We start from the raw sequence: 27,500 nt of genomic DNA, 5'->3' as shown, positions 1-27,500 counted from the left end.
CTGAAAATGATCGCACCTTCTGCCTTCTGCCTAAATAGTTCTAGAAATAACAAATGCACACAAGCACATCTCTGTTAGCTGCCTAGTGGCTGTGTGATCCTATGCCTCATGGATTTGAAAACATTCCACCATTCACCCATGAGAGACAGAGATGCCACATTTTTATTATGATGGCGGTTATTATAGTTTTGACTTCCCAAACCTGAAAATCGCTAGTCTAGGCGAGCAGGCTACACAGGGGTGGCCGGATGCATTTATTGACTGAGCACAAGAACCCATGAGCTCAACCTGGGACAACTTTGCGAACTGCATTCTCCAGTCTTCAGGGTACTTAAAACATCCACGGCTTTGGCTTCGGCTGGTACTTGGGCTTCACACAGCACATCCTCCCGTTTGTGCAGTAGACGTAGACACTCTCCTTCCTGGAGCACCGATGGCGACACTTGCCACGGAGGTTCCAGCATCTCTGAGCATCACCTGGTAGAAAGAGGAGTGAAAGGAGGTCATGGAAGGCTCTGGACTGGAGGAGCTGACACAGGTGGGAAAAGACCCTCCGCTTTCCCTTTGACCCCTCCTACCTACTGTTGTTTTTCTGACCCCATTTCCCCCCTACCTTCTTTGACTGTGAATCTGGACTAAATGACAAAGGATGGAACTTTGAAAATCTGCTTTTAAAGTACTGTTGTAGTCAGCCTGGGTTACACAAAACTCTGTCTGAAAAAAAAAACACAAACCAAGAAAGAAACAGAGTTCTGATAGTCACAAGAGGAGACAGCTACACCGGTTGGCCCAAAGAAGGGGAACAGATAGAAATGATGTCCAACCGCAGGCTGTGTGGGGTGACATTGCTTGCTGCCTGACACAACAAAGGCCCACACCCATTTCTCCATGAAGCGCCAGTTCCTCTTTGACCTACAGATGCCTTGGTGTCCCTGAGAGGAATGACATCTTTAAGGTCCATTTGAATCACGGGTTTCCTTCCGACAAGTCTGACTGAGGCCCAGACATGGAGAAGGGAAAGGGAAGCCTTTGGAGGGGAGGCTCGGAGTTCCAGCTCCTACATCCTCAGCAACAGCCTTGCCCTCTCTGGGTGTTTCCTTAGAGCACAGAAGGAGAGCAACATTTCCAGCTGTCACCAAGGGAAGAAGCAACAACAAATGCCTGCAGGAACGTGAGAGAAGAGGAACTCCTGCTCACGGCTGGTAGGAGGGAGAACCAGCGCAGCCACTATGGATATCAGTATAGAGGTTCCTCAGCAGGCTGAAACTAGCATGGCCATAGAACCCACATGTAACGTTCCTGAATATGCTCAGGGCCTTTACAGTAGTCTGTGCTATCAGAGATACTAGCACATCTGTGTCTATGGCTGCACCATTCACTATAGCCAAGATATGGAATCAGTCTAGATGTCCGCCCAAAGATGAATAAAGCAAATGAGGTCCATGTGCACAGGGGATTGGACTCAGCTATAAGTGGAATGAAATCATGATTATTTTTTAGGAAAATAGATGGAGCTGGAGATTATGATGTTATATAGCTTAGAAACATTGCCTCTTTCATGTATAGAATCCAGACTTAAATGTATATATGCACATATGCACACATGCACACTATAAAAGTATTAAAAGTAAACATGTACATATGCATGCTGTGGAAGTATTAAATGTGCACATGCATGTATGCACAAATGTATACATGCACACATGCATGCCATGAAGGTAGAAAGGGGACTGTGAAAGGAGAAGATGTCTAGAGATGGGAACGTGGAGCAGAGAGGGTAATATAGACACGAAAACAGAAGGAAGGACTGTGTGGGGAGGAAGGGGAGCAGCCAGAGGGCAGAGGGGAAAGTGGGGCATAAAGTGGAAGGAGAGACTCAAAATATGATATAGATGCATGGAAGTGCCGCAGTGAGACCCATGCATGGAAGTGCCGCAGTGAGACCCATGCATGGAAGTGCCGCAGTGAGACCCATGCATGGAAGTGCCACAGTGAGACCCATGCATGGAAGTGCCGCAGTGAGACCCATGCATGGAAGTGCCACAGTGAGACCCATGCACGGAAGTGCCGCAGTCAGACCCATTCACGGAAGTGCCGCAGTGAGACCCATTCACGGAAGTGCCACAGTGAGACCCATGCACAGAAGTGCCGCAGTGAGAGAGACCCATGCAGACCCATGCATGGAAGTGCCGCAGTGAAACCCATGCACGTGCCGCAGTGAGACCCATGCATGGAAGTGCCGCAGTGAGAAGGTTAATAAAAAATTTAAAAAGAGTAACAGCAGCTATTTTAATCAGCATTAAAAACTTCAGATGGGGACAAGAGGAGCGAGAAAAGAGGAGAGAAACAAAACAAACAAATCCACATGCCCACACTGCGCAGGTCTCCAGCAGGAACCCTCCTGTCTTTGAACGCTCATCTGAATACACACGTGAGGAAACTATCAAAGTCTGGGGAAGAATCCTCGAAGAGAGGCAGGAGGAACTGTCCTCAGGACAGTGAATGCCCTTTGTGTTCACCCACCAAAGCCAAAAGACTTTATAAACCCTGTAGCGTTTAAAGGACCAGAGGTTAAGAGCACTTGCTGCTCTGTCAGAGGACCCAGGTTCGGTTCCCAGCACCCACGTGACAGCTCACAGCAAGCTGTAACTTCAATTCCAGGGGATCCAACAGCCTCCTCAGGTCTCTGCAGACACAAAGGATGCATATGGTGCACAAACATATGTGAGAGTAAAATACACATAAGAGAAAAACAAATACAGAAACTTGGCCAGTCGGTGCAGTACACAGGTATAATTCCAGCACCCAGGAGGTGGAGACGGGAAGACTAGGAGGCAAGTCTCACTCTATCATGAGTTCTAAGGCAGCCTGGGCTATACAAGACTAAATAACTAAATATTAACTAACTAAATAAATCAGAAAAGTCTTTTTTTAAAAAAAAAGATAAGTGAACTTGAAGACACAAAACAAACTTTTCAAAATGAAATAGAGAAAGACTAAAGCCTTGCTGACCGTGGACTGCTAACAGCAGGTCAACTTGCCCGTGGTTGAACCACCAAAGGAATAAGAGGGGAGAGACAAGAAGAGTGTGTGAGGAAGAAATAGTGTCTGGAAAATCTCAAGCGTGATACAATCACAAGTAGCCAGAACCCTGCTTCCTGATCTGACTCCCAAAAGTTGTCCTTTGGTGTGCATACCTGCCGTGGTACATGCCTGCAGCTATGGAAGCCGATGGGGATTATCTGGGGAGTAGGAAGGAGACCAGGAGGGGTGGGGTCAGGGAGAGTAGCGGTGTGTGTGTGTGTGTGTATGTGTGTATGTGTGCACACACATGCATGTGTGGGAATATGGGGTGAGTGTGCTGTGGAATGCCGCTCTCTGAAAATACAGCTATTACTCTACTTTCTTCCTTAAGGAAAACAGATTTATTTACAATTTGGCTGAACTGGGCCAGCAAAGACGCCTCCTCTCTCCCTTTCCTGTCTTGATGTTACAATTTCATAGAAAAGGCGAAACAAGAATCTCGGCATCCCCAGTGCTCTGAGACAAGCAGTCAGAGCAGCGTGGGATTCTCCAGGGAGGCAACCAATAAGGATGAAGAAAACAATGAAAAGATGTGGGTGTGGGGTCATGTGATCTCTTCCGGGGGAGTTGTCCACTGGTGGCCCCAGGGCTTCAGCCCAGAGGTTTCTGAGGAAATTAGAATCTTTGGAGTTCGCTGTTGCAGTAGGATCACAGCTGAGGAGAGCCGCATCCTGACCCCCTCCACTCTCCTCTTACGAAAAGGGTGCTTGGCTTTTTATCTTCCCAGGAAATGTCCCTGATCTCTTCTTCAGGTCACGGACCCATGCCCCACAGCAAGAGCCAGCATGTGACAGGCCTGCCAATCATAGCATTCCATCTATCAGGCGGCATAAACAGACTGAGTCCCGGGAGGTCCAGGAACTGACCGTTGGCAAATCAGGTGTGTGTAAGTGACGTCACTGTGAACCTATGCCACCACCATACATACGATGCATTTATTTTATTCTACGTGTATGAGAGTTTTACCTGCACGTACATATGTGAACTACATGTGTTTAGTACTCAAGGAGGCCAGAAGAGGATGTAGGATTCCCTGAAACTGGAGTAACAAAAGATTGAGAGCTACCATGTGGGTGCTTGGAACCCAACCCAGGCCCTTTGGAAGAGTAGCAAGTGCTCTTAACCACAGAGTCTTTCTCCAGCCCTACCATGGCCAGCTTAGTCAGAGCAGCCATGACTTCCTGCAAGAGACCCTCCAGGCTGGGCCTACTGAAAGTCCCTCATAGAGGGAGGGAATGGGAAGGAAACCGGACTCTCACTTCTGCCTTGCATATTCTCCCAGCTATGTATAATTCTGCCCCATCTGCGTGTTGGCTCAGGAGCCACTGAGATTGAGCAGGAAGGCTAGCTGAGGCAGGGACTCCATCTATCCAGGTACAGGAATTTTGGGGTCACCTGTGTTCTTGTATGTAACCCTCACTCATGCTCCTATAACGGAAGTCCAGTAAACTGCTTAGCCCCCTAAGCTGGGCTCGGATGGAATCTAACTTTGGTGTGTCGCTGGTACCATGTGGAGCGAGTAGCCCCTTGTTTGCACCTCCTCGGGAAGTGTTCACACGGTGGGTGAATACAGGCCAAGTTCACCGATATACACGTGTGACGATGTCAGAACAAACCCTTTATTTTGTGCTCTAATTGAACAATTTAATTTAAAGAAAAAAATAGTTAGTAAGGGCTGGAGCTGCTGTCCTGAGGGACAGCACTGTTGAGGACCTAGGAGGCCCTGGATATGACCGCCCAGGCAGCAAAGGCAGCTGCCGTAAGACAGACAGTTAAAGGGACCTGAGAGCAATGCATTGTGGGTCGATAGCCTGTGTAGCTGTAAGGGCTGGGAGGGAATACCCACTGTTTTAAGATTCCTGTATCCTCTGTGGATTGGCCGCTTAGCATCAGAAGGCAGGCCAAGAAGGCATAACCTTAATGTCAACCTTGGAGCCTACTCAGGATAGATGCAGGGACTGGACAAGGGCAGTCTACAACTTCCTGTCACACGGGTATAAACTCACCAGACCCTTTTGTTGAACAAAGGGTCAGAATGCTGAGAAACCTGGTTTTCTGAAACAAAGACCCCACTGACACTTTGTATCTGAAATCCTGTTCCCGAGGAAGGAACATCCCATAGTTCCCCCAAGGAATCAGGTTTCCCAGCCCAGACAAACAGCTTTGATATCCATCAGGTGCCAAGGAGGTGCCGAGGGGCAGATGAGACAAATTCTCCCCCTTGCTCTCCCTTTCTCCTTTTCTCACGCTCTATTTTATTTTGGGGGAGGGGGAGGACAGGGATGCTGACCTGTACTGTCTCGCCTCCCAAGTGCTGGAATAGTGAGGCATGGGTCAGCCTGGGTCTGAATGTCAGCCCTTTACAAACCGCTTGTGGTCCAGCCTCGATTGGGAGCCTCCCCAGCATTGTTTATGCTACGCTTAAGCCCCACCCTTCTTCTCTTCCTGCATGCCCAGTGGTTTTCAACCTCCCTAATGCTGCCACGCCCTTTATACAGTTCCTCACGTTGTACATGAAATGCTTGTTCCACACGATTATTTCATTGCTACTTCATAACTGTGATTTTGCTCCTGCCGTAACAAATAATGTACGTGCCTGTGTGCGGCCCGAAGGAGTCAAGAACCTACAGGTTAAGAACGTTTGCCAACCCCACTGACACTGGGGATGCAGTGTCCTTCGCAGCAGGGTAGTGTGGTGAGATTGCAGGGCTGTGGGGGAGGGTCTTCTTAAAGACAGACTGACATCACACAAGTTACTAGGATATTTAGAATAAAGCTAACATATAAAAGAGCCCACCCCCAATGAGGATGGGACAATTTGAGGTCACTAAGAACAGTGTGGTGGCAGCCCTCAGGAGGCAGAGGCAGGCGGCTCTCTGTGAACCTGAGGGCAGCCTGGGGCTACTGAGTGAATCCCAGGGCTACACATCAGAGGGATACTGTGAATTCTACCCTGAGTGCATTGGCAAATCCTCACTGTGGGAGGAAACCGGCCAGTGACCGGCTATTTCAGGAGAACTTGTAAAGACAGAGCCATGAAGGTCAGGGAACTATTAAAAGGCATATTTTAAAAATAGATGCCTGCGAGCCGGGGCTACACAGCGAGATCCAGTCTCAACAATCAAAAACAAAAAAAAGGTGTCTCGGGATGTCACCTTGGCAATGAGTGTTTCATGAAGAAATGAAAAAAAATTGGTCGCTGTACAAGTCAGGACCCTTAGGGGAGGAAGGGAGCTATGGTAGGGTGTGCGGGAAGGGCTTGGGGGGCTCGGCTGACTGAGCTGTGCGGTGCCACAAGGACCTGTCCTTGGCGGCATTTGCTGGGCAGCGTGTTTGCTTTCTGTACCCGTGATTCTGCCTTGTTTCACAACAAAGATAAGGAAAACCCAGCATTTGAGCTCTCATTTTTAAAAAAGATTTGTTTTTATTTTATGTGTGTAAATGTTTTTGTCTGCATGTGTGTGTACCACATCTGTACAACAGCTGCGACGGCCAGAAGAGGTGTCGAACCTCGGGACCTGGAGCTGCAAATGGCTGTGAGCTGCCTCGAGACCTCAGTTTTTAATTCAAGCATGTCAAGATGAACCACCGTGTGTGTGTGTGTGTGTGTGTGTGTGTTTGTGTCTGCGTGCGCGCACATGCATGCGTGTGTTTCATGAACGCAGAGGCTGGAGGAGTACGTGGGGTGTTCTCTATCACTTCCCGCCTTGTGACATTGATGTGAGGTCTCTCTGAGTCGGAAATTCCCTCTTTGACTAGCCTGGCTGGCTAGTTAGTCCCTGGATCTGTCTGTCTCTACCTCCTAGCACTGGGGCTATGTGCAGCCCCGTCTGGCTCTTTATGTGGGAGCTGTGGATTCAAACTCAGGTCCCTTTGCTTGCACAGGAAGTGTTCTTCCTCACGGAAGCATCCCTTTAGCCCTTAAGCATTTAAAAATTACACTTATTTATTTATTTATTGCTCTCGCGCGCACACACAGAGGACAACTTGCGGGAGCCAGTTCTTTCCTACCACGAGGGGCTTGGCGCTGAAGCTCTCGTTGTCAATCTTGGCAGCAAGTGCCTTGACCCGATGAGTCATCTCACTGACTCTGTCTTATACACTTTTGAGTTATGTACATTTCAGCCCCCTTTCATCCCGAGACCCTTTGACTGTTACGAAGTGGAACTGAGTACAATCTCTGTCCTGTGGGGCACTGGGGAACAATGGTTAGGATGCCAGTTGTCAGCTTAAATGAGTTGTTTCAGGTCATAGCAAGGCCATACTTTCAAGAAGCAAAATTTACCAAGGAAATTCCAGGACTAGGTAAAGCCTGGTGGGTTTGCACAAAGTCACCTGACTGTGAGCTACCGGAGACGAAGGCCGAGGGCTACCAAAGTATGAGGCTTCCACGCAAGGCCTCTCACCCGCTGTGACTACACACACAATGTCATCATGGTCATTAGAGAAACACACAAACGGCCCTCTGAACACTGGTGAGGGTCACAGGCAAACAGTGGTGAGCCACTTGCCAACTTGGGCGCTTAGCTTTTCTTTCTCCCTTAGATGAAGGGTGTTTCAGGGTCACAGGAGGAAACTGAGGTCAGCTTGTTTAGAAAAATAGTATGCTCTGATTCTGGAAAGTTCGACAGTCCTGGGGTGAACAGAAGCTCTGGCAAGTGAATGGAGGGGGCAGGTAGCTGGTGCATGTGTATGTGTGTGTGTGTGTGTGGGGGGGGTTGGAAGGATAGGGGTGACCTTCTCCAGCTAAACTCTCCCATGATGCTCACCTGGCCTTCTAGGCAACTTCAGGCTGCTTTCTCTCCTGCTCCCATCACTCACCCCTGCCTTAGCACTGGGTCCCCACAGGCCGCATGCTCCCCCCACCCAGGGATGCTACTTATGCTTATCCCACACCTTTCCCTCTCCACCTCTTCCCCTCCCTCACCTAATTTCAAGTCACTTCCCAGGACTCTGCTGACCTCGGGCCCTACTCACGTGTACCCAGTTCCCTGGCTTCCCTTTGTCATAGCTTCGGGAACAATACTGTTTAACTGTGTCTGAGAGCCATGCCCTTTTCCTCCATAATCCTGGCTCCGGCATAAAGTATGGCACAGAGAGCGGGGAGCTGCACACACAAGCTTCTGGCCATGGCAGCGGCTTTTACTAAGCCTAGAACATTCGGGGACTGTTTTACAAGAGATCAGTTGTTGCCTTCTCTTTGGCTGCTTCTGCCCCCACACTAGCCCTTTGCCCCGCCTGGTAGAACCGAGTGAGCATCGCGTGGGTGATGAATGAGATACTCAGGATGTTGTTGCTGGTACCTAAGATCTGGCGCCTGGCAAGGGGGCTGGGAATGGTGATGGCTCCGAGACTCTAGGCAGCTGGTCCTCCTTGCCCCTGGGTGTTCGCTGACAAGGCCAGGCTCTCCCTGCCCGGCCCCTTCCCTGAGGAGATCTGCATTACCTGGAATGAGCTGGGACAGGAGCAGCAGGGTTGCCAAGGTCAGCAGCAGGAGCTTCATGGTGGTGAAGCTTCGAGTTCAAAGTGGTGGCAAAGTCAGTGGCCAGCTGGGAAGGTCGAGACTCTCTGGCGGAAGTCCCTCGGATCGCCAGAAGCAGCCCACAGGAACAGCCCTGTATCCCGGGTCTACAGTGTGGAGCCACACCCACAGAGTCCACAGCATCCCTTTGTCTTTTGGACCAGGAGGGTGGTGAGGGCAGCCAAGGTCCAAGGCCACACAGCACAAGCCTTCCCCGACCAGCTTTGCACCACCTTATCCAAGGCACCACAAGGGGGCGCCACGCACACGAATGCCATCAGTGGCTACCAAAGACACTGGCAGAGAACAGGAAATGGGGTTCCAGGCAGGGCAAAGTCTGGTCAAGGGTAGGTAGATACAAGAGGAACAAACACCGGAGAGTGAAGGAGGGAAGCCAATTCACCGACAGCACGTGAGGCCGCTCCGAGCAGCAGCCAAGCACAGGGTTGATCAGGGCTCAGGCCTAAACCCCTTCCCCGGGGATTCAGGAAGAGATGTTCCCTGTGGCCTGGTCATTCTAGTTTCTTTAGCTCCCTTAGCTGAAGCGAGGTGGCTGCCCCTGCAGTTAGTAATACTTTCTTCAGGGTCCTCATTTTTCAACCTTGCAGCAAAAGCAAACAATTCCCGCCATTAACTATCTCTCCCTATTGTTTATGCAAATTCTCCTTGACTGGACCCTCTTGATATAGAGGTCAAGAGAATCAAGGCACGCACAGAACTTACACGTAAGAGTGACTGAGCCATCCTGAGGGACAGGAAATGGTGGGATGCCAGAGATTTACACAAAGGCAAAAGAAAGCGTGTGTCAAGTAGTTCTTTCAGGAATGTTTACAAGGAAGAGAATAAGAGGGTCTAGGAAGGGACCCAGTGACCAGCCCTACAACTGGACCATGGTGGCCGGCTGCCTCTTACTTCCTGTGAAGTTTCAGTTGGAGGAGAGCCACTATCAGCTTCACAGAATAAAGAATCTATGGCAAAATTAGTTTCAGCTTAGTCATTCGAGGATCTGGGAAAGCAAGGACTTGATGAGGAACAGATGGTGTTAGTTTACTTCCAGGGTAAGGGGCCAAGACTTGAAGCACCTCCAGGACTGCAATGAGGCGGTGCAGGACTCTGGAGAGATTCTTGGCTCCCCTGCTACTGATGTCTGTTTGTGGCAGTCACTGAGAAGTGGTTAGTGGTTAGGAGACGAAGTTCAGCTCAAAAGCACAGAAAATATACTTAACAAAGTCATAGAAGAAAACTTTCCCAACCTAAATAAAGATATGCCTATGAAGATATAAGAAGCTTACAGAACACCAGACTGGATAAAAAAAAAAGTCCCCTTGCCACATAATAATCAAAACACTAAGCGTAACACTCCTGCATTGCTGGTGGGAATGCAAGCTGGTACAGCCCCTCTGGATATCAGTATGGCAATTTCTCCGAAAATTAGGAAACAACCTCCCTCAAGACCCAGCAATACCACTTTTGGGTATATATCCAAAGGATGCTCAACTGTGCCACAAGGACATGTGCTCAACTATGTTCACAGCAGCATTGTTTGTCATAGCCAGAACCTGGAAACAACCTAAATGCCCCTTGACCAAAGAATGGATAAGGAAAACAATGGAGTACTACATAGCAGAAAAAAATAACATCTTGAATTTTGCAGGTAAATGGATAGAGCTAGAAAACATCATTTTGAGTGAAGTAACCCAGACTCAGAAAGACAATTATCATATGTACTCACTCATAAGTGATTTTTAAACATAAAGCAAAGAAAACCAGCTTACAAATCACAATCCCAGAGAACCTAGACAACAATGAGGACCCTAAGAGAGACTTACATGGATCTAATCTACATGGGAAGTAGGAAAAGGCAAGATCTCCCAAGTAAATAGGAAGTATGGGGACCTTGGGAGAGGGTTGAAGAGGGAGGGGAGAAGCAGGAAGGGGAGCAGAGAAAAATGTAGAGATCAATAAAAATCAATAAAAAACCACAAAAAGGAAATAAAGAGCATTAGACAATTTAAAATTTGAAAGTGTCTGAAGGTAGCCCATTAAAGCCTAGTGTTCTCTCTCTTACAATGTTCCTTGTTTCTTGCTGAAAGGGAAGATCACTCTGAGAGGAGAGAAGACTATTTTCTCTTCCTCATCCATCTCCATTCCTGATGCACAGTGCAGAAGGTAGTGGCAACTCATTCATTTGAACAAACCTATGCACAGTATAAGGCGGTTAAGAGCTCTGGGCTCAACCTGCCATCCCTGCGCTCGATGAGTCTCTGGTTCAGCCACACCACTGTAGCCTTGGACTTGCAGGAGAATGTAACCATTTGTTATCTCCCCTAGTTCCTCAGGGGGAGCTGATGCAGCTTCTTTCCCAAGCTGTAATCTCAGAATTAACGTATAAAGATGTTTAGCTCTGTGCTTTCCTCCTGCCCTTTATCATGAGAGAGTTGATTGTCCAAGGTCATTGGAAGCCCCTGTGTGGCTCAGATATTGCTGGGATGTAACATCTCAGGCTTTTGCAGGACAAAGAAAAATCTTGTAAAAGAATTTAATAATATCCAAGCATCTATCCAGTCTACCCAACAGGAATAAACAGGACTTAGGGAGACAAAAGCCTTACAGTGTAGTTCCTGAAGGATTTCAGGACTCAGTTTCTAGAAGGGAGTATGTTGGTTAGTCAGGGCTTAGTGTCAGAAAAGACTAACAGTCCCCAACTCCCACCCTGGTTACTTCAGTTGGACCAGAAAGGTAGGTAGTGGTGGCTGATGAAATGAAATGTAGAGACAGGCAGTGACGGTCTCCAGCTGGGCCGGTTCAAGGCCCCAACAAGTTGCAAAGAACAATTGAAGATGGTGGGCTCTTTCTGGTCCAGCTCAATCCAGCTCCAGGGACTGCCTCACCAGAAGAGCAGGCCCAGACCGCAGTTACCCTTCTCCCTAGCAAACTTTGCAATTTTAGGGACCCCTTAAGTCTTGTCTATATTCTTGAATCATGTGTTTACTTATAACAGACTGATTTTTGGATAAAATGGGCTTCCAGGAAGAGCACACTGGTCTTCTGGAAGTTTCCACCCTGGAGGAGGCACAGAGGAGAGGGTGACAAAAGAGAGACGTAAGCCCCGAGTCTGCCAGGGACAGCACCATTGCTGTTTGGCTCAGCTGGCCTTTTTCCTATAGAGTGCATTGTGGCCTCCTCAGCTGAGTTCATGAAACCCCTAGCTGTTTGCTCTACTGCTGTATCCTGTCTGAATTCTTCTCTTTCGGGAGAACAGGGATGAAGACTGCTTCTGGGGTCTAGAGCAGAGGAAACTCAAGACTGCCTTGTCCTAGCTCTGCTATCATAAAAAAAATGACTGAAAGCAACTTAGGAAGCATTTATTTGGCTTTCAGGCTACAGTTCATTGTTGCAAGATATTTGATTACACTATAAAGTTATATTACTGTGATTGGTTTAATTAAAACCTGAACAGTCAATAGTTAGCTAGGCAGGATTTCCAGGCACAGGGGATGCTGGGAAGAAAGGTGGAGATGCCAGGAGATTCAGAGGAGATGAGTCATGTAGATGAGGTGACAGCCACGAGCCATGTGTCAGTACATAGATGAATGGAAATGGGTTCACTTAAATTAGAGAAGCTAGTTACAGACAAGCCTAAGCTATCAGCTGAGCTTTTATAATTGATAAGAAGTCTCTGTATGGTTATTTGGGAACTGGCAAGCAAAACAAAAAAAGACACATGGCATCCAATGTTCAAGCACATATTTCCACATAAAACCCAAGAAAGCTTTTAAAAAGATTCCAAATACACAGAAACAAAGCCAAATGTGGCTTTCTGGTGACTACAGCCTCTCAGACAGGCTCAGTGCTAGCGGCATACAGAGGCATGGCTCTTTTAAGAGGTCCTGCTCATGAGCACTTAGATGGGGTTTATGAGCAGTGGGCAGCAGGCTACTTGGTGGCGGGAGACTAGGTAGAAATGCCGACAGCGGCATGGGCCCAGAAACTTTCCAGAGCTGGGGCGATAAACGTACCTCCTCCATGAAGCTAGGTTCTCAGGGAACTGAGGGAGCAGAGCCAGCCGCCAGCACACCATGAGCTAAGCTGCACGGTGGCTTTAAGATTTTGCTCACGCAGACAGAAAAGGTTGCAGATATAGAGTAAAGCAGGGTCAGATGGAAAAAAAAACTCTAAACAGGTTACAGTGTGTTTAACAGCATGTATAGGCTTAAGGAAAAAGAGGATATGGGCAGTCATAAAAATAATTTAAAAATAATAGTAAAGTCTTTAAAGAGAGAAGTAAGGTAATGAACATAAACCACACAGACGGGAAATATACAGGAAGTCTGGCTCCTGTATTGCGTTGTATTGACTTTCAAGTTTTTGATTACTGATGAGTGAACAACAGTTGCTGAGAAACACTGGATTATGGAAACTGCTCAATTAAACCAACCTGTACATTTTAAACATGTCTCAACTTCAAAATGGAAATAAATAACGTATTGCTTTAGAAAAGAGATTATACCTTCATTTCCACAAAAAACAAAAGGCTGTGGATTTGTTCAAGGTTAAAAAGGATCAGGTTCGATCAAGAGAGACCCCCTGAAAATCATGGCTACAAACATAAAGAAATAAACCTGTATTAACTACAAGACAGGTGATGGATATTTCACTTGTTCAAACATAAAGTGAAAAATCATCTTTGGCTGGCTTGGATACCTGTATATATATGGACTGTATGTGTCCATATTTGTGTTAATGTAGATATATATGTTACCTTTGAAAGTTTATGTGTTTTCAGAGCAAGGGGACCAGACACCAAGGAAAATGGATGGCTCAGGTGATCCAGTCTCTCAGAGCGCCTCTGCTGCAGTTTCCTTAGAGTTCTGCATACAGAACAGCTTCAAGGCTGCTGGCTGAGGTTGTCCAGTCTCGCAGACTCTTCTAGCCAGACCATTATCCTAATTTTCTCATGGTCCCCCAAAGATGCTAGTGCCTGACAACAGAAAGCAGTCTAGAGAACTTGACACCCACATTTCCAAGAGATGGGATGGGTTTTGGCCATTTGGTCGGTTATGGTTGTTTGTCATTGTTTAGGGGGGTTGGTTACAAATTGTTATTGGTTATGATCAGAAAAAAGAAAACTGACCAAAGATTAGATTCAGGGATCTCTTTCTGAAGAGAAAAAGGGGGGATATAGTATAAAAATGGTGGGTAAAAGGACGTATTGTTGAGTCTACTTTTGAACAACCACTAGTTTCAAATATTTTACATTGGTATGAATTTTTGTATTGTTATACTGTATACATGTTTCTATTCTTAAGATATTGTATCTGTGCAGTTCATTTAACATTGTAATGTAAAGTTTTAGTCCTTGAAAGCTATTTAGGATAATAAATAAATGCAAGTTAGTAGTTAATAATCTGTAATAATCAAACTTGTAGTCATGTTAGATGTGTTTTCAAGGTATATCAGATAGGTATTTAGATAGATAAACAGACAGACAGATAGCCTTCAAGCACTTCAAAGGCCTACAGAATATAGCATTTAAGATGTTTAATAACCCAAGGCTTTTTATGATAGTGAGACATATCTGCTCCTGGCAGCTCCAATTTACTTCAGAAAGGATGATGGGCATTGAGGAACCTCCAAATGGAGTTTGCTTTCATTGTGACAAAACTATTCATTTGGGAAAAAACTGTCCTTGCCTTGATTACTGACAGAATGCTGTACAAACTGAATAAGCAGGACACAAAGGAAAAAACTGGCAAGCTTTGCCAAGACTAGGCAGGACAGTCCTTCAAAATTCCTGCTTTATAGAAAAGTCTGCCAGATATTCTAAGCTTGCAGGCCAAACGATTGAATGCCCCACTGTTGTAGAGGAACCTTGGGTGACTGTTCAGGTATTCAGATATCTCTGTTACTTCTATATTTTTGGAAGTTTTTTGCAATGTACTTCCTGTTTCCTAAAATAATATTTCATTCTTCTGGGGTCTCTAATAAAGTTGAAGACTAGATAGTAATAGTTATACATTTTCTTAGTTATGATGGAAAGTAAATTAGGTACAAAACTTTGGACTCACCAAGACAGGATAAATAATGGAATATTTTCTTTGAATCTGTCAAATACAAATAGATTGGATATTGTAAATGTAACTCCTATCTAATATTTTTTCTTATTGTATATAGTTCCACTATGTTAGAGTTAAAACCTTTTCTTTTTATTTAGACAAAAGGGAGAAATTTCGTGAGCTATTTGATTATACTGTGTAAAAATATGTCACTGTGAATGGTTTAATAAAAAGTTAAACAACTAATAGCTAGGCAGAATTTTCAGGCAAAGAGGATGCTGGGAAGAAGAAGGGTAGAGTTGCTAGGAGACTCGGAGGAAGCAGGTCATGTAGAAGATGAGGCGACAGGCCATGAACCACAGGGCAGCACACAGATTGATGGAAATGAGTTAGTTTAGGCTTCAGGAGCTAGCTAAGAGCAAGCCTGACTTATCAACTGAGCTTTCGTAATTGATAGGAAGTCTCTGTGTGGTTATTTGGAAGCAGGCAGGCCGGACAGAAAAGGACTCCTTACAGTTCATCATTGAGGGAAACCAAGGAAGGAATTCAAGGCGGGGATATGGAGGCAGGAGCTGAGGCAGAGACCATGGAGAATGCTAATTACTGGCTTCTCTCTCTCCCTCTCCCTCTGTCTCTCTCTCTCTCCTTAGCTAGCTTACTTATACAGCCTAGGGATGGTATTGCCCAATGTGGGCTGGGTCCTTCTATGTCAATTAACATTCAAGAACATAACTGGGCAGTGGTGGCACATGCCTTTAATCCCAGCACTTGGGAGGCAGAGGCAGGTGGATCTCTGTGAGTTCAAGGCCAGCCTGGTCTACAAGAGCTAGTCCTGGGACAGGCACCAAGGCTACAGAGAAACCTTGTCTCAAAAAAAAAAAAAGAAAGAAAGAAAGAAAGAAAAGAAAAAGAAAAAAAAACCATTCAAGAACATGACCTACAGACAGGTTCATAGGCCAGTCAGATGGTGGCAATTCCTTAATTGAGGTTTTCTCTTCTCAACTGTGTTGAGTTAGCCACACACACACCTTGTAACAGGAAGTTCTAAGGCTGAGTGGGGACATCATTAAGATTCTGTGATGCCAACTCCAGGATGAGATTCAAGGTTGCTATCAGCAGTGGCAATGAGGGGCAGTCTGTAATTAAGAAGATTGTAAAGAGATTGAAGATTGGTGATTATGGCCGTGGGATTCTGTAGGCTCTGTAGGTGAAAGCCCAATTAGTTTGCTCCACATTGGTGGCAAAGCCTTAGATTCCTATAGTCTTTCATTTTCTGTGTATTTTGAATGTTCAGGGAGCCAGACTACTGAGGGTCGGGTTGAGTTTTACAGGCCCTGGGCTCTAATCTGCTCACCAATGAGGCTGAATTGTAGAGAGAGAATGTGATTCATTCTAAGGCCACACAACTAAGTGGCACATCTGGGGCAGTGAGCTGGATAATTTCAGCTCTAGCTTTCTTGGCTTCAATGCCAAAGTTCTTGTGAAAACTGGGCATTTTAGGCAGCGGGAGCCCATTTCTTTGATAGAGAATATCTTGCCACACATTGGTGTCAAACACCTTTAATCCTAGCACTCGAAGACAGTGGCAGACCAATCTCTGTGAGAGATTAAATGACCAGCTAAAATCTCTTAAAGTGTTTTAAACTAGCTCATCCAAGTTATGTTAGAATTCCGATAGCCGTGGATAGCTACACTCCATGATGTAGGACTCCAAAGTGTGTGTGTGTTTACATGTGTTTGGATTTGTGTGATTGTGTGTATGAAGCCATTCACCTTGTGTTTTGAGACAGGGGCTCTCATGGCTGGCCAGTGGCAGTGAGCACCAGGGTTCCTGAGTGCCTGCCTCTATTTCCCCAGCACAAGGGTAGTAAGTATGTATCATCCTTTTTTTCGTTTTTTTTTTGGGGGGGGGGACAGCTGTGTCACTATGAAGCCTTGGCTGTTCTGGAGCTCCCTAAGTAGACCAGGCTGGCCTCAAGCTCACAGAGATCCACTTGCTTCTGCCTCCTGAGTGCTGGGGTTAAAGGCATGCACCACCACACCCTGCTTCTGCCTCTTTTATGTAGACTCTGGTAATCATACCCGGGGCCTCATGCTTGCGTGGCAAGCGCTTTACCAGAAGAGCTACCAATGTAGGGCTTTGTAGAGCGTGGCAAGAAGTGTGGAGTGTCGAGGATTTTTAAATGTATTAACATTTTAAATATAATATTTTAATTGATTATTTAAAAAATTTATACACGCATATTTGATTGTATTTGATTGTACCCACCCCTACCTCCCCTGGTTTCTCTCAGATCCATTTCCCACCTCCCTTCCATTTTTCTAGTTTCATGTCCTTCCTTTGTTTAAAATATATACATTTTTTTATTGTATGTCCGTGGGTGTTTTGGTTGCACCTATGCCTGTGTGCCATGTGCATACAGTGCTCACAGAGACAAAAGAAGGCGTGGGATCTGCTGCACCTGGACGGTTGTGGACTGTGATGTGGATTCTAGGAACCCAGGTGGGTTCCTCTGGAAGAGCAGTCAGTGTTCTTAACCACTGAGCCATCTCTCCAGCCCCACCTTTTAAAAAACAACCCCATGAATCCAATTTGTGCCGCCCATAGACTCCTGGATGTGCAGCCGTTCACCGGAACACAGTCAGTCTAGCAGGTACCACACTCTGAAAGACAAATGATTGCCCCTTCCTCCTGCCCCAGCTGCTATCAACCGGGAACAGCTTCTCATCTAGGGGGAGGGGCTCATAAGTTCCTTTCCCTCCAGAGTAGAGGATTCTGGGTGGAACTGACAGAGACTGACAAATACTTATACCCTGACCAGAGGATTTAATCTTGCTGGTTACTGAGCGGATAAAGGGAGTGTCTGCGTAGGAGTGTGTGGTCAGCACTGTGGGTGTAGAGGCCTAGCGACAGGGAAGGCAGCTGGCTCAGGGCAGACTGTGCACACAGGTCTCTGAGGACACGAGTGCCAGCTGGTTACAAGGATCCAGAACTTTCTCCCACTGCCCGGTACCTTTCCAGACAGCCAACACCTCGGGATTCCCGAAGCCATGAGGACTGCAGTGCTAGCTATGGCTCTGTTGCTGCTATCCCAGGTCATTCCAGGTAACCTAGAGCCCTTCAGAAGGACCGAGCTGGAGAATGGGTCTGGCCAGGGTATTTAGGGCCTGAGTGGGTGGCCGGATGTCTGGGGCAGTGGGAAGAGTCTCAGATCTTGGGATTAGAACCTGCGAGTCAGGTCGCTCCTCTGTATTTATCTTTTCTCATTTTTGATTTTTACGTGATAAATTTGACTAAAAGGTTAAGACTGGACACACTGAAATTTTGGTGTGCAACAAAAGCAGCTTCTTCATTTCCTGTAATTCATCTGAGAGTCCCCAGGAACTTCCACTCTGCTAGTAGAAGTTGGGAGTTAGACGTCCAGGGATTACATATAAACCTGGAAGCCAATTTCATCTGTCTCTTATGATTTGTGATACAATTCTGCCTTGGAGAAATGACTAGGCCGCCAGGACTTCTTCAATCCCCCCTTTATTCTGCCCACAATAGCAGATGGATTCAGGAGACACTGTATGCATCAAGACTCAGTTAAATATGATTTGTTTGTTTGTTTATTTATTTATTTTGGTTTTTCAAGGCAAGGTTTCTCTGTGTAATTGCCTTGACTGTCCTGGGATTCACTTTGTAGACCAGGCTGGTCTTGAACCCACAGAGATTAGACTAATGGTTCTAAACCGCGTGCTAAATCTGTTGCTGCCATCCTTCCTATCACAGCCAAGCTCCTAGTCTCAGGCAGCGTGAGAGTCTTTGATCTTTCTGATAGAGCCCTACTTGTCCTCAATAGCGTCTTCTGTCTCTGGTGTCACAGAATGCTTGCTTCACGCTTGTTTTGTGATTTCCTGATCAACACTAGTTTCCATGCTTCCAATTTCCAAGAATTGGATACTAATTTCTACTGGCTGCTCAATGTCTCTAAGCTTTGCAGTGTCCATAAATGGGGGGAAATTTATTAAAAACAAACACCCATGAATTCCTACTGATATTTCAGATTCGGATTCAAATTTACAACCTACCTCTATATTCCTTTCTTTATTTTTCCCCCTGCAGTGGTGGGGATGGAACCCAGGGCCCCCTGGGTGGATGCATGCTGCCACTGAGTCACGCACCTGACCTGCTGGGAAAGAGGGACTATACCCTACTTCCTTATTTCACTCTCTCTTACCGCAAACACCTCTGCGGTAACATGTCCTCAAGCCATTGACAACTTCTGCTCATGTTCTCAGTAAACTTCCGACTTCTTATCCTGCTGTCTGGCTCTTCCATCAGAACACACAGCCCCTGAGTCTTTTATGCACTCATTTTATTTTATTTTTTTATTTTTTAAATATTTATTTATTTATTATGTACACAATATTCTGTCTGTGTTTATGCTTTCAGGCCAGAAGAGGGCAGCAGACCTCATTACAGATGGTTGTGAGCCACCATGTGGTTGCTGGGAATTGAACTCAGGACTCTTGGAAGAGCAGGCAATGCTCTTAACCTCTGAGCCATCTCTCCAGCCCCACTCATTTTATTTTTATATTTTTGTTGTTCATACTGGGTAGGCACTCTGCCACTGAGCTCCGGTGGCCTGACTTTAACTTGTCATTTGGTTTGCGTTTCTACAAGGCACGGCGTATTTAACAGTTAATCCTGTGTGTGATTTACTGGTCTGGAACTCTTGCCCCATCAGAGGCTGTAGGAAAGGCAATGTTTGTTCAGCTTCAGATGTGAACAGTTCCTTGCTGGCCTTTGTCCTTGGAAGGCACGAGTATCTTAAATACATGACACCAACCTTGATTCTAGCATAAAGCATTATCATCAATAAGTTTTAGTCTAGCCCTGCCCTCGCGTGCACAGGTGTATGTGTGTGTGTGCGTGCGCACACTGTGTGTGTGTGTGTGTGTGTGTGCGCGCAGCCCGATTGCCCAAAACATTTTTGTTTTCTTTTTGTGTCATGTCCAGTGATGTTGCAACAATCACCCTGTTTTGGTTCAACTCTCTCAGGCACACTCTACGCCCTTTTGGCATGCCTCTCAAGTACTTCTCCATTGGAGGAGATGTTATTGAACATTGTTTGATGTGTTTGTTGTGTCTCCTTCTTCGTTTTACTTAGTAAAATTCGACACACTTGGGTATGTTGAATCTCTTATCAATGGCTGGCCCTTTCCATTGATTCTTCTTACTCGATTTTCTTTCTAGTGTCTGGTGGTCTAGCGGTTAGGATCCATTCTTCCTTGTTTTTTATTAAAATACTTTATATTTTTTGAGAATTTCAGGCCCAAGTATTTTATGTAATTTCCACATCTTTTCTCCTCGTCCCAACTCCCACTGTGTCCCCAACACTCCATCTTGAATTTATGACCTCTTCATATGTATATATATACATATATATTCTACTGGATGTGGTCATTCATACAATACTGCTCATATGTATGCGCACTTAGAAATGACCATTTGGGGTAACTTACCAGGGAGCTCATCCCTGGAGAAAACCAATTGTCCCCCTCTCAGCGGCCATTGATTGCCTGTGGCTCTTCATCTAGAGGGTGGAGTCTGGTGAGCTTCTCTCCATCCACACTGCCATATCTATTGATGAGGTCATGCAGGGCTTGTATGCAGCCATATTGTTAGGGTTTCATGGGCATAGCATCTCAGCCATGCCTAGAAGGCAGTAGCAGCTAGTGTCCTGGTCCTCTGTCTCCTACTGTCTGCCCTCTTCTCTCCTGTAATATCCCCAAGTCTTAGGTGGATGGGTATTGTAGATATAGTAATTGGGCCAGACTCCCTATGGCCATTAATTCTCTGAGTTTTACCAGTCGTGGGCTTTTCTTCTTTATTTCAATATCCTTTCCACTTTGCATTTCTCTTATGCCATTAGCATTCACTTTTGGCTAATGTGTTATTTCTAGTGCAGTTTTTTCCTTGTAAAATAACTCAAACTGCTCAATCTTTGATGATGTCCTCTCATTTCACAACTGGATTTATTTAATACTAGTTTTTTTTTGCACAAATTACTTAATAATTAGTTTTATTTTACACTTTATTTTCATTTCTTTTGAGACAGGGTCTTATGTAGCTGGAGCTGGTCTCAAAAACTCACTGTGTGTTGTTGAAGATGCCCTTGAACTCCTGATTCTCCTGCCCCCAACTTCTGAGTGCCGAGATTACAAATGTGGCCATCATTCCCAGTCTATGCTATGCCAGGGCTGGAGCCCAGGGCTTCAAGCATGCTAGGCAAGCCCCAATGGAGCTACCCCCTCTATGCTACAGCAGAGGCATCTCCATTTCCTTTAGAAAAGAGGGAACAGATTCTTAAGAACGAAGCCACCACCTCAGAGTCTACCAACTGGTTTGAGAGACAGATTTCAAGTCCAGGGTACAGATTCTGACGTTCGTGTTAGTCTCATAAGCCACTGTGCTGTTAACTCTTGCAGTCCACGGCACTCCCAAGGGAGCGTTCACAAAGGCTGAGATTGGGATGCAGTGCCCGTAGAGAATGTGAGATGGTAGGACCTTCCTAAACCCCTAGAGGTGACAGCTCCTTCCATGGCTTTCTCTTTGGTCTCTACCTGGAACCGTGAGTCTGATTCAGGTGTCCTTGTTTTCACCCTGGATTAGGGAACCCTGAAAGGTGCTGGAAATCTCAGGGCGCCTGCCGCGAAGAATGCACCAAGAATGAAAAGTTCTACATCTTGTGCTGGAGTGGCAAAATATGCTGTGTGAAGCCCCAGAAGGTGCCGCAGCTGTCCCAGGATTTGGACTAGCCCTGTAAAGCCCGAGGTGACAAAAATGAAGGTGGACCCACCCAGAGCCTCACCTCAGCTGTTTCCCGAGCTTCATTAAAGCAGCGCTGTCTGACTTCCGTGTTTGCCTCTTTGTGTGTGTAGCCAGACGTCAGCAGAAGGCACGTGGTAAAAGGGTGCATTCGTGCGTTTAGTTCACCTTTCCTAGGAGCTCCGTGTCTGTGGGGCTAACTAACTGCGGGGAACGTATTCAGAGCGAGTGTCATCTTTACTGGTGCAGGCTACCTTTTCGCGTTGTTTGTAAATGATATATTCAAGAACTATATGCATGGCATTTACACTGTATTAGGAATTACAAGTAATCTAGACATGATGTAAGTATAGTCATTCCTCGACTATCTGCAATCCCTGAAAATGCCAAAATATGTGTACCCCCAATTCTCTCACATACAGTATTATACTGTTTGTGTGTAACCTATTCACACCCCAGGTGCTTACTTTCTTTCTTTCGTTTTTTTTTATTGTTTTTTTTTGAGACAGGGTTTCTCTAAGGCTTTGGAGCCTGTCCTGGAACTAGCTCTGTAGACCAGGCTGGTCTCGAACTCACAGCCTCTGCCTCCCGAATGCTGGGATTAAAGGCGTGCGCCACCATCGCCCGGCGGTGCTTAGTTTCTTTAGTGTATATTGATTGTGCAAGATTCTGGACTTTATTGTGACATTTTGACCTGGCATACAGTATGTTTTCACCCCCACTTATTTCTTACACTTTTCCCCATACCCCCTTTACTTCCCTAATAACCCTTTTTAATATATGTGTCGTTTTTATTTTCTTCTTATGATTCCACACACGAGAGAAAGCCTGTTTGTCTTCCCAAACCTAGCTTGTTTTCACTTAACAAGACAATCTCTCCTGCTTCCCATTCTCCTTTAAATGAAATGGTTTGATCCCTCACGATTGACAAACACTTCATTGTCTATGTAGTCCATAGACCACCCCCACTTCCTTACGTTTGGTTTCTGACATAAGATCTTACTCTGTAAGTGAGTTCAGGCTGCCCTGGAACTCACTCTACAATTCAAGGTGCCTTGAACTTACGGCACGCCTCCCGTTTCAGCCTCTGAGGTGTGGCGATTGCCAGTATGAGTCACTAGATGTGACGGGTCCACAGGCTCTTCCTCCATTCCTACGACGTCTTTGTGACTGAGCTACCGTGTGCAGGACTGTGATAACCACAGATACGCAGGTGGCAGAAGCAATTGCTGATCTATCTTCCTTCGGACTGTGCTCAGGACTAGGATGTTGTTTCAGCTCTATTTAATAATTCTTTGCAGAAGTTTCATATGTATTTCAGTGAAAATGTAATTCATATTCTCAGAAGCAGGATTTAAGAATTCTGTTTCCCTTCCATCCTCTCCAGGATTTTATTTTTCTTCAATGATTGCATTTTCTTTTGTGGGAGGCAGTGTTCAAGACAGGGTTTCTCTGTGTAACAGCCCTAGCTGTCCTGGAACTCACTTTGTGGACCGGGCTGGCCTTGAACTCACAGAGATCTGCCTGCCTCTGCTCCTTTAGTATTGCGCCACCACCATCTGGCTGATTGCCATTTTTAACACAGAATGGAGAGATGTCCACATGTTATTCATCTGACAGAGGATTTATATCCAGAATATATAAAGAACTCAAAAAGAACAAAAGTAACCAATAATTACATGGAAAAATGACCAACATCTTTAGCCATCAGGGAAGTGCAAACTCAAGTCCCTCGTGTGTTCTGTCATTTCTGTTACTTGTCAAGCCCCATGCAATGGAAACACACATAAGCAGTGTATAAATGACCGTATACACAGCCGGGAAAGCTGGATCTACTACATATTAGGGGCAGCGCAAGCTTTTAATCTCAGCCATTCCCTAACATGTCTTTAAAGGGTTAATGAGGTCGAAAGGTCAAGTAAAGCCTAGAGTACTTAAGCTGTATGGTGATGACTGACAGATACCTGCGTTGTAAAGGATTAGATTAGCACAACTGGTTAGCACGCCCCTCCATCCGGTGCTTCTGTGACCAAGGGCTTGACGAGAAGCAACTTAAGGGGAAAGGGTTTAGGAGACAGTCAGTCATGGAGAGGAAGACATCACTGGTCAAACGGCAGCTATAGCCCACAAGCAATGTGAGGTGAGTGTTGATATCCACTTCCTTCTCCTCGAGGCAGCAGCCTCGTTTTTAGAGTGGGACACGGCGGAATGACGCCACTCACATGCAGGATGAGCCTTTCCTCCTCAGTTAAGGCTCTCTGGAGACTCCCTTAGAGACGCATCCATTATTCCTCCTCAATGCCCTATGCTTCCTTAATCCAGTAAAGTTGGCACTCAAAATTAACCCTCACAGTGAGTGCTCATCCACCTGACATCCATACCCACAGCTTTTAGCCATTACAACCCTTCTCGGGTCGTCAAAGCCTCATGACCATGTCATAAAGCAATACGCGTTCAGTTTATCTGTAAGAGTCCCTGAATCCGAACCCTGGTGTGCTTGCCAAGCCTGCTGACCTGTGTTTGGTCCCCAGGATCCACACGATAGGAGGCAAGGAACAACTTCCCCTGGCGGGCCTTGGGCTTTTGTGCTCGAACTTAGCCCAGGCATGCACATAAACAACAACAAAGAAATAAATGTAAATTAACTTTTGAGCAGACTTTTCTGTTCTGCTCTGTATCCATTTGCAGCTCAGCTGGGGCTGTGGCTCCATGTTGTCTCGCCTGTAAAATCCTGACCCAAGAGTTTTGCTGTTTGGTGCTGATGCTGTAGTAGAAGCGCGAGCTCTGGAGAGCTCCCTGTCAGCCGCCTGGTCTGACCTTGGTGTTAACACAGCTTACTAGCAACAACAGTGTCACGGCCACATCCAACCATGAGAGGACCAGAGTGCCACCCTGCACTAGGCTTTGGAGCTCAGAATTACCATATAACGAAAGCCTGAGAGTGGCTGAAATCCCAGCTCTGTCTGCCTGTACACGGGAGAGAACTCTGGAGGCCATCTTTTGTTGGTATTTATTTAACAGCCATTTCTTGAGTATTTTTCAAAGGTTATGGAGCTTGTTTTAAAACGCTTGTTTTGCTGGATGTGGTGGTAGCCCTTGGGAGGTAGAGGCAGGAAGATCAGGAATTTGAGGCCCACAGGGCTATTGAGACATTGTCACAAAACAACCAGACCCAAGAAACGGCAAACACGGGAACTCTCAAGTCCTCCCCCTTCCCAGCATCTTTGTCCTTGGCCCACCGGCAACTGGATATAAGTTGATTGTCTGCTTCTCTATTTTTTCTATTTGCTTTTACAGTGGCTGGGCAGTTTTTATGGGTCTAAGTTAGAAAAGTCCACACCTAGAAGAGGAAAAGCATTATCTGCCCCGGGAGGTCAGTGGCTGCTTCTGCGGGAAGAAGACAAAGGAAGTATTCAGGAGTGAAGTCTCCGGTTGGGGAGGCTGACGTGATAGGAAGACAGAGGAGGACGGTCAGAGGGCCAGGGAGTGTAAGAAAGTGATAATCTCCGGAATGTGCCCAGATAAAATGTTAGCGTCTTTGTCTCCCATCTTCCACAGGGCCCCAACAATTACTCTGTGTCCACTCCAGACACAAAAAAGGGTGGGGTGGCCTTGAATTCAATTCTGGGTAAGCAATCTGAGCCTTAGACTTTCAATGCTTTTCAATGTCCAAATTGAATTTGAAGATGTGCAGTTAGGAGTCTGTGTCTCTGACACTGGGTCTGAACTACACTGACAAGGGACGTAAGCCAGGGGGACACTAGGGAAGGAGAGGGACCAGCAGCAGAGAGGCCGAGGAGTGAGGAAGGTGAACTCTGATTGTTAGTGGTGGCGGTGGTTAGCTTCCAGGGCCCTGGCTGTCCTAGAAGGTTGGTCTTGAACTCACGAAGACCCACCTGCTTCAGCCTCCCGTGTGCTGGGATTAAAATGGGGGGCAGTCAGGTCAGAGTCTTTAGCACCTTCTATAGTGGGATACAATTGTCTTTTCCACAAACACACAAAAGGCAGATGACTCCCAGATGGAAAGGACGCCAGAAGCCGAGTTTGAAAGGGAGCCCATGGCCACTGAGCCAACAGTGCTACCAGCTTTGCCCGAGCCAGGCCTAGCATAGCTGCCTTGGACACAGCAACAAAGGCTGACTATCAGGGTACCGTTACTCTTGGGGAACTTTCAGGCTAATGCTTTCTAAAATGTCATCCCTTGGCCACATGTCTCATTGTACCCTAGTCCTAGCCAAGGGTGACTCCCCCCTCCTTTTGCCATGCTGGGTATGAAACCCAGGACCCTTGGCCTACCTCACACTAGGCCCTACTATAAACTATGACTTGGGCCCCAGACAGCAGCTTCTCTCACTAAAGACAGGTGTTCTTGTCTTTAGACCAAGACTGGTGTGTATTTTTTCTTACTTTCTTTTTATCTGTTCTTTGTGTCTTTCACATCATGCATCTCAATCCCATTCATTTCCCCGTCCCTTCGCATCTGCCCTCTGCCCTTGCAAGCCCTCTCCCCGATAAAGTAAAATTTAAGAGGAAAAAAAAGAAAAGAGGAAAAGCCTCGCCATGGAAGCAGTGTGACACAGTGAGTCACGCAGTTAACACTTTTGTCCCCGTACCTTCACTTGCAAGTGTTACTGGTCTGCTCCAGGCCTCTGGTTTCTGCTACACTATTGATGCTGGGTGCTAGCTGAGACTCCTCTTGGGTATCCTGTTGTTGCCCTGTGTCATGGAGATCCTGCAGCTTTGGATCTCCGGGACCAGTCCCTTCATATGCTTCAGCAGCTACAGACGGGGTGGGCCAACTCATAACCCTGGTTCTGGTCCTGGATAGCTGCAGGGTTGGATCCCACCAGCTCTCCCTTGACCTCACCACCAGGGTGAGCTCTCCAGCATTGCCCCAGCTAGTTCACCCTTCCCCGCTTTCACACCCTCAGGGTTAGCTCCTACACCTGGGCTGTCAGGGTCAGCTCTGCTGTGTTGCCCAGGGGAGGTGTAGGGGCCAGTCTCCTGAGTGCTGCAGCTGCTCTTAAGACTTCAGGGGCCGGGCGGTGGTGGCGCACGCCTTTAATCCCAGCACTCGGGAGGCAGAGGCAGGCGGATCTCTGTGAGTTCGAGGTCAGCCTGGTCTACAAGAGCTAGTTCCAGGACAGGAACCAAAAGCTACGGAGAAACCCTGTCTCGAAAAACCAAAAAAAAAAAAAAAAAAAAAAAAAAAAAAAAAAAAAGACTTCAGGGTCAGCTCTTCCACGTCCACAGGCAGCGAAGAATAGGAATGGGGGAGGACATCTCTCCCCTGCCCACACCACCACTTGGCAGATGAGGGGTGGGGCCGGATTTCTCACGCTCACGTTCTCAGGGCTGGTTCACCCTGTCAATAGTGTCAGCTCTACTGTGCTGCCCAGGTGAGGGCTGCAGCTGGTAAGGGGGAGAGTCAACTCCCTCACCCACCACAGGCGGAAGGGGCAAGGAAGTAGGGCGTCGTTCCCTTGCCCTCTCCACCAAGTGGCACACGCAGGGGGTGTGGTCAGGGCCAGCTCACTGGAGCCTCTGCCAGCTGGGTCAACTCCACCATGCTGCCCAGGCGAGCAGCAGGGCCCACTTTCCCGAGAGCTGCAGGTGGCAAGGGGCAAGGGGGAGGAGGGCGTCTTTCCCTCACCCGTGCCACCACATGACACACGAGAGGGGCACGACCTGCTCTTAAGATTGGTGTGTATTAATAAGACTATAAACATGTGTTTACTGTATTTTTTTTAAAAAAATAGTGCAGAAAAGGGACAAACTAAGAATTTAGCAGAGGGGCGGAAGATAGCTTAGTGGTGTTCACGGCACTTGCTGCTCTTGCCGACGTCCTGGATTCCAATCCCAGCCTTCACATGCGAGCTCACAACCCTCTGGAACTCCAGCTCCAGGGGTTCAGACACCCTCTTCTGGCCTCTTCTGGTGCCGGGCAAGCACACAGTGCACTTACATATATTCAGGCAAAACACACACATAAAATAAACACAAACAGATCCTTACAAGACTG

At 46.6% G+C, this 27,500-nt stretch overlaps 2 protein-coding genes across 2 annotated transcripts; one reads left to right on the top strand and one right to left on the bottom strand.

Moving 5' to 3' along the window:
* Window positions 1-320: 320 nt before the first annotated feature.
* On the bottom strand, window positions 321-8,630 carry Defb123 (defensin beta 123). Its single transcript, XM_075963882.1, has 2 exons — window positions 8,530-8,630; window positions 321-477 (listed from the first exon to the last, which is right to left on the bottom strand). The coding sequence occupies exons 1-2, from the start codon at window positions 8,585-8,587 to the stop codon at window positions 332-334; spliced, it is 204 nt and encodes a 67-aa protein (XP_075819997.1). The 5' UTR covers window positions 8,588-8,630; the 3' UTR covers window positions 321-331.
* Window positions 8,631-17,712: 9,082 nt separating this feature from the next.
* LOC142845122 (beta-defensin 122-like) lies at window positions 17,713-21,468 on the top strand. The gene is made up of 2 exons (XM_075963880.1): window positions 17,713-17,767; window positions 21,323-21,468. Exons 1-2 carry the CDS (start codon window positions 17,713-17,715, stop codon window positions 21,466-21,468), a joined length of 201 nt encoding a protein of 66 aa, XP_075819995.1.
* The last annotated feature ends 6,032 nt before the right edge of the window (window positions 21,469-27,500 follow it).

This window comes from Microtus pennsylvanicus, chromosome 2 (assembly GCF_037038515.1).
Source record: "Microtus pennsylvanicus isolate mMicPen1 chromosome 2, mMicPen1.hap1, whole genome shotgun sequence".
Taxonomy (NCBI): Eukaryota; Metazoa; Chordata; class Mammalia; order Rodentia; family Cricetidae; genus Microtus; species Microtus pennsylvanicus.
The sequence above is the reverse complement of the archived record's forward strand: the minus strand, read 5'-3'. Positions and strand labels throughout refer to the sequence as shown.

Coding starts and splice junctions, on each gene's coding strand:
- Defb123 (XM_075963882.1), bottom strand. CDS start 8,587: ATGAAGCTCCTGCTGCTGACCTTGGCAACCCTGCTGCTCCTGTCCCAG. Junction 478..8,529: donor CCTGTCCCAGCTCATTCCAG/GTAATGCAGATC, acceptor TCTTTCTACCAG/GTGATGCTCAGAGATGCTGG.
- LOC142845122 (XM_075963880.1), top strand. CDS start 17,713: ATGAGGACTGCAGTGCTAGCTATGGCTCTGTTGCTGCTATCCCAGGTC. Junction 17,768..21,322: donor GCTATCCCAGGTCATTCCAG/GTAACCTAGAGC, acceptor ACCCTGGATTAG/GGAACCCTGAAAGGTGCTGG.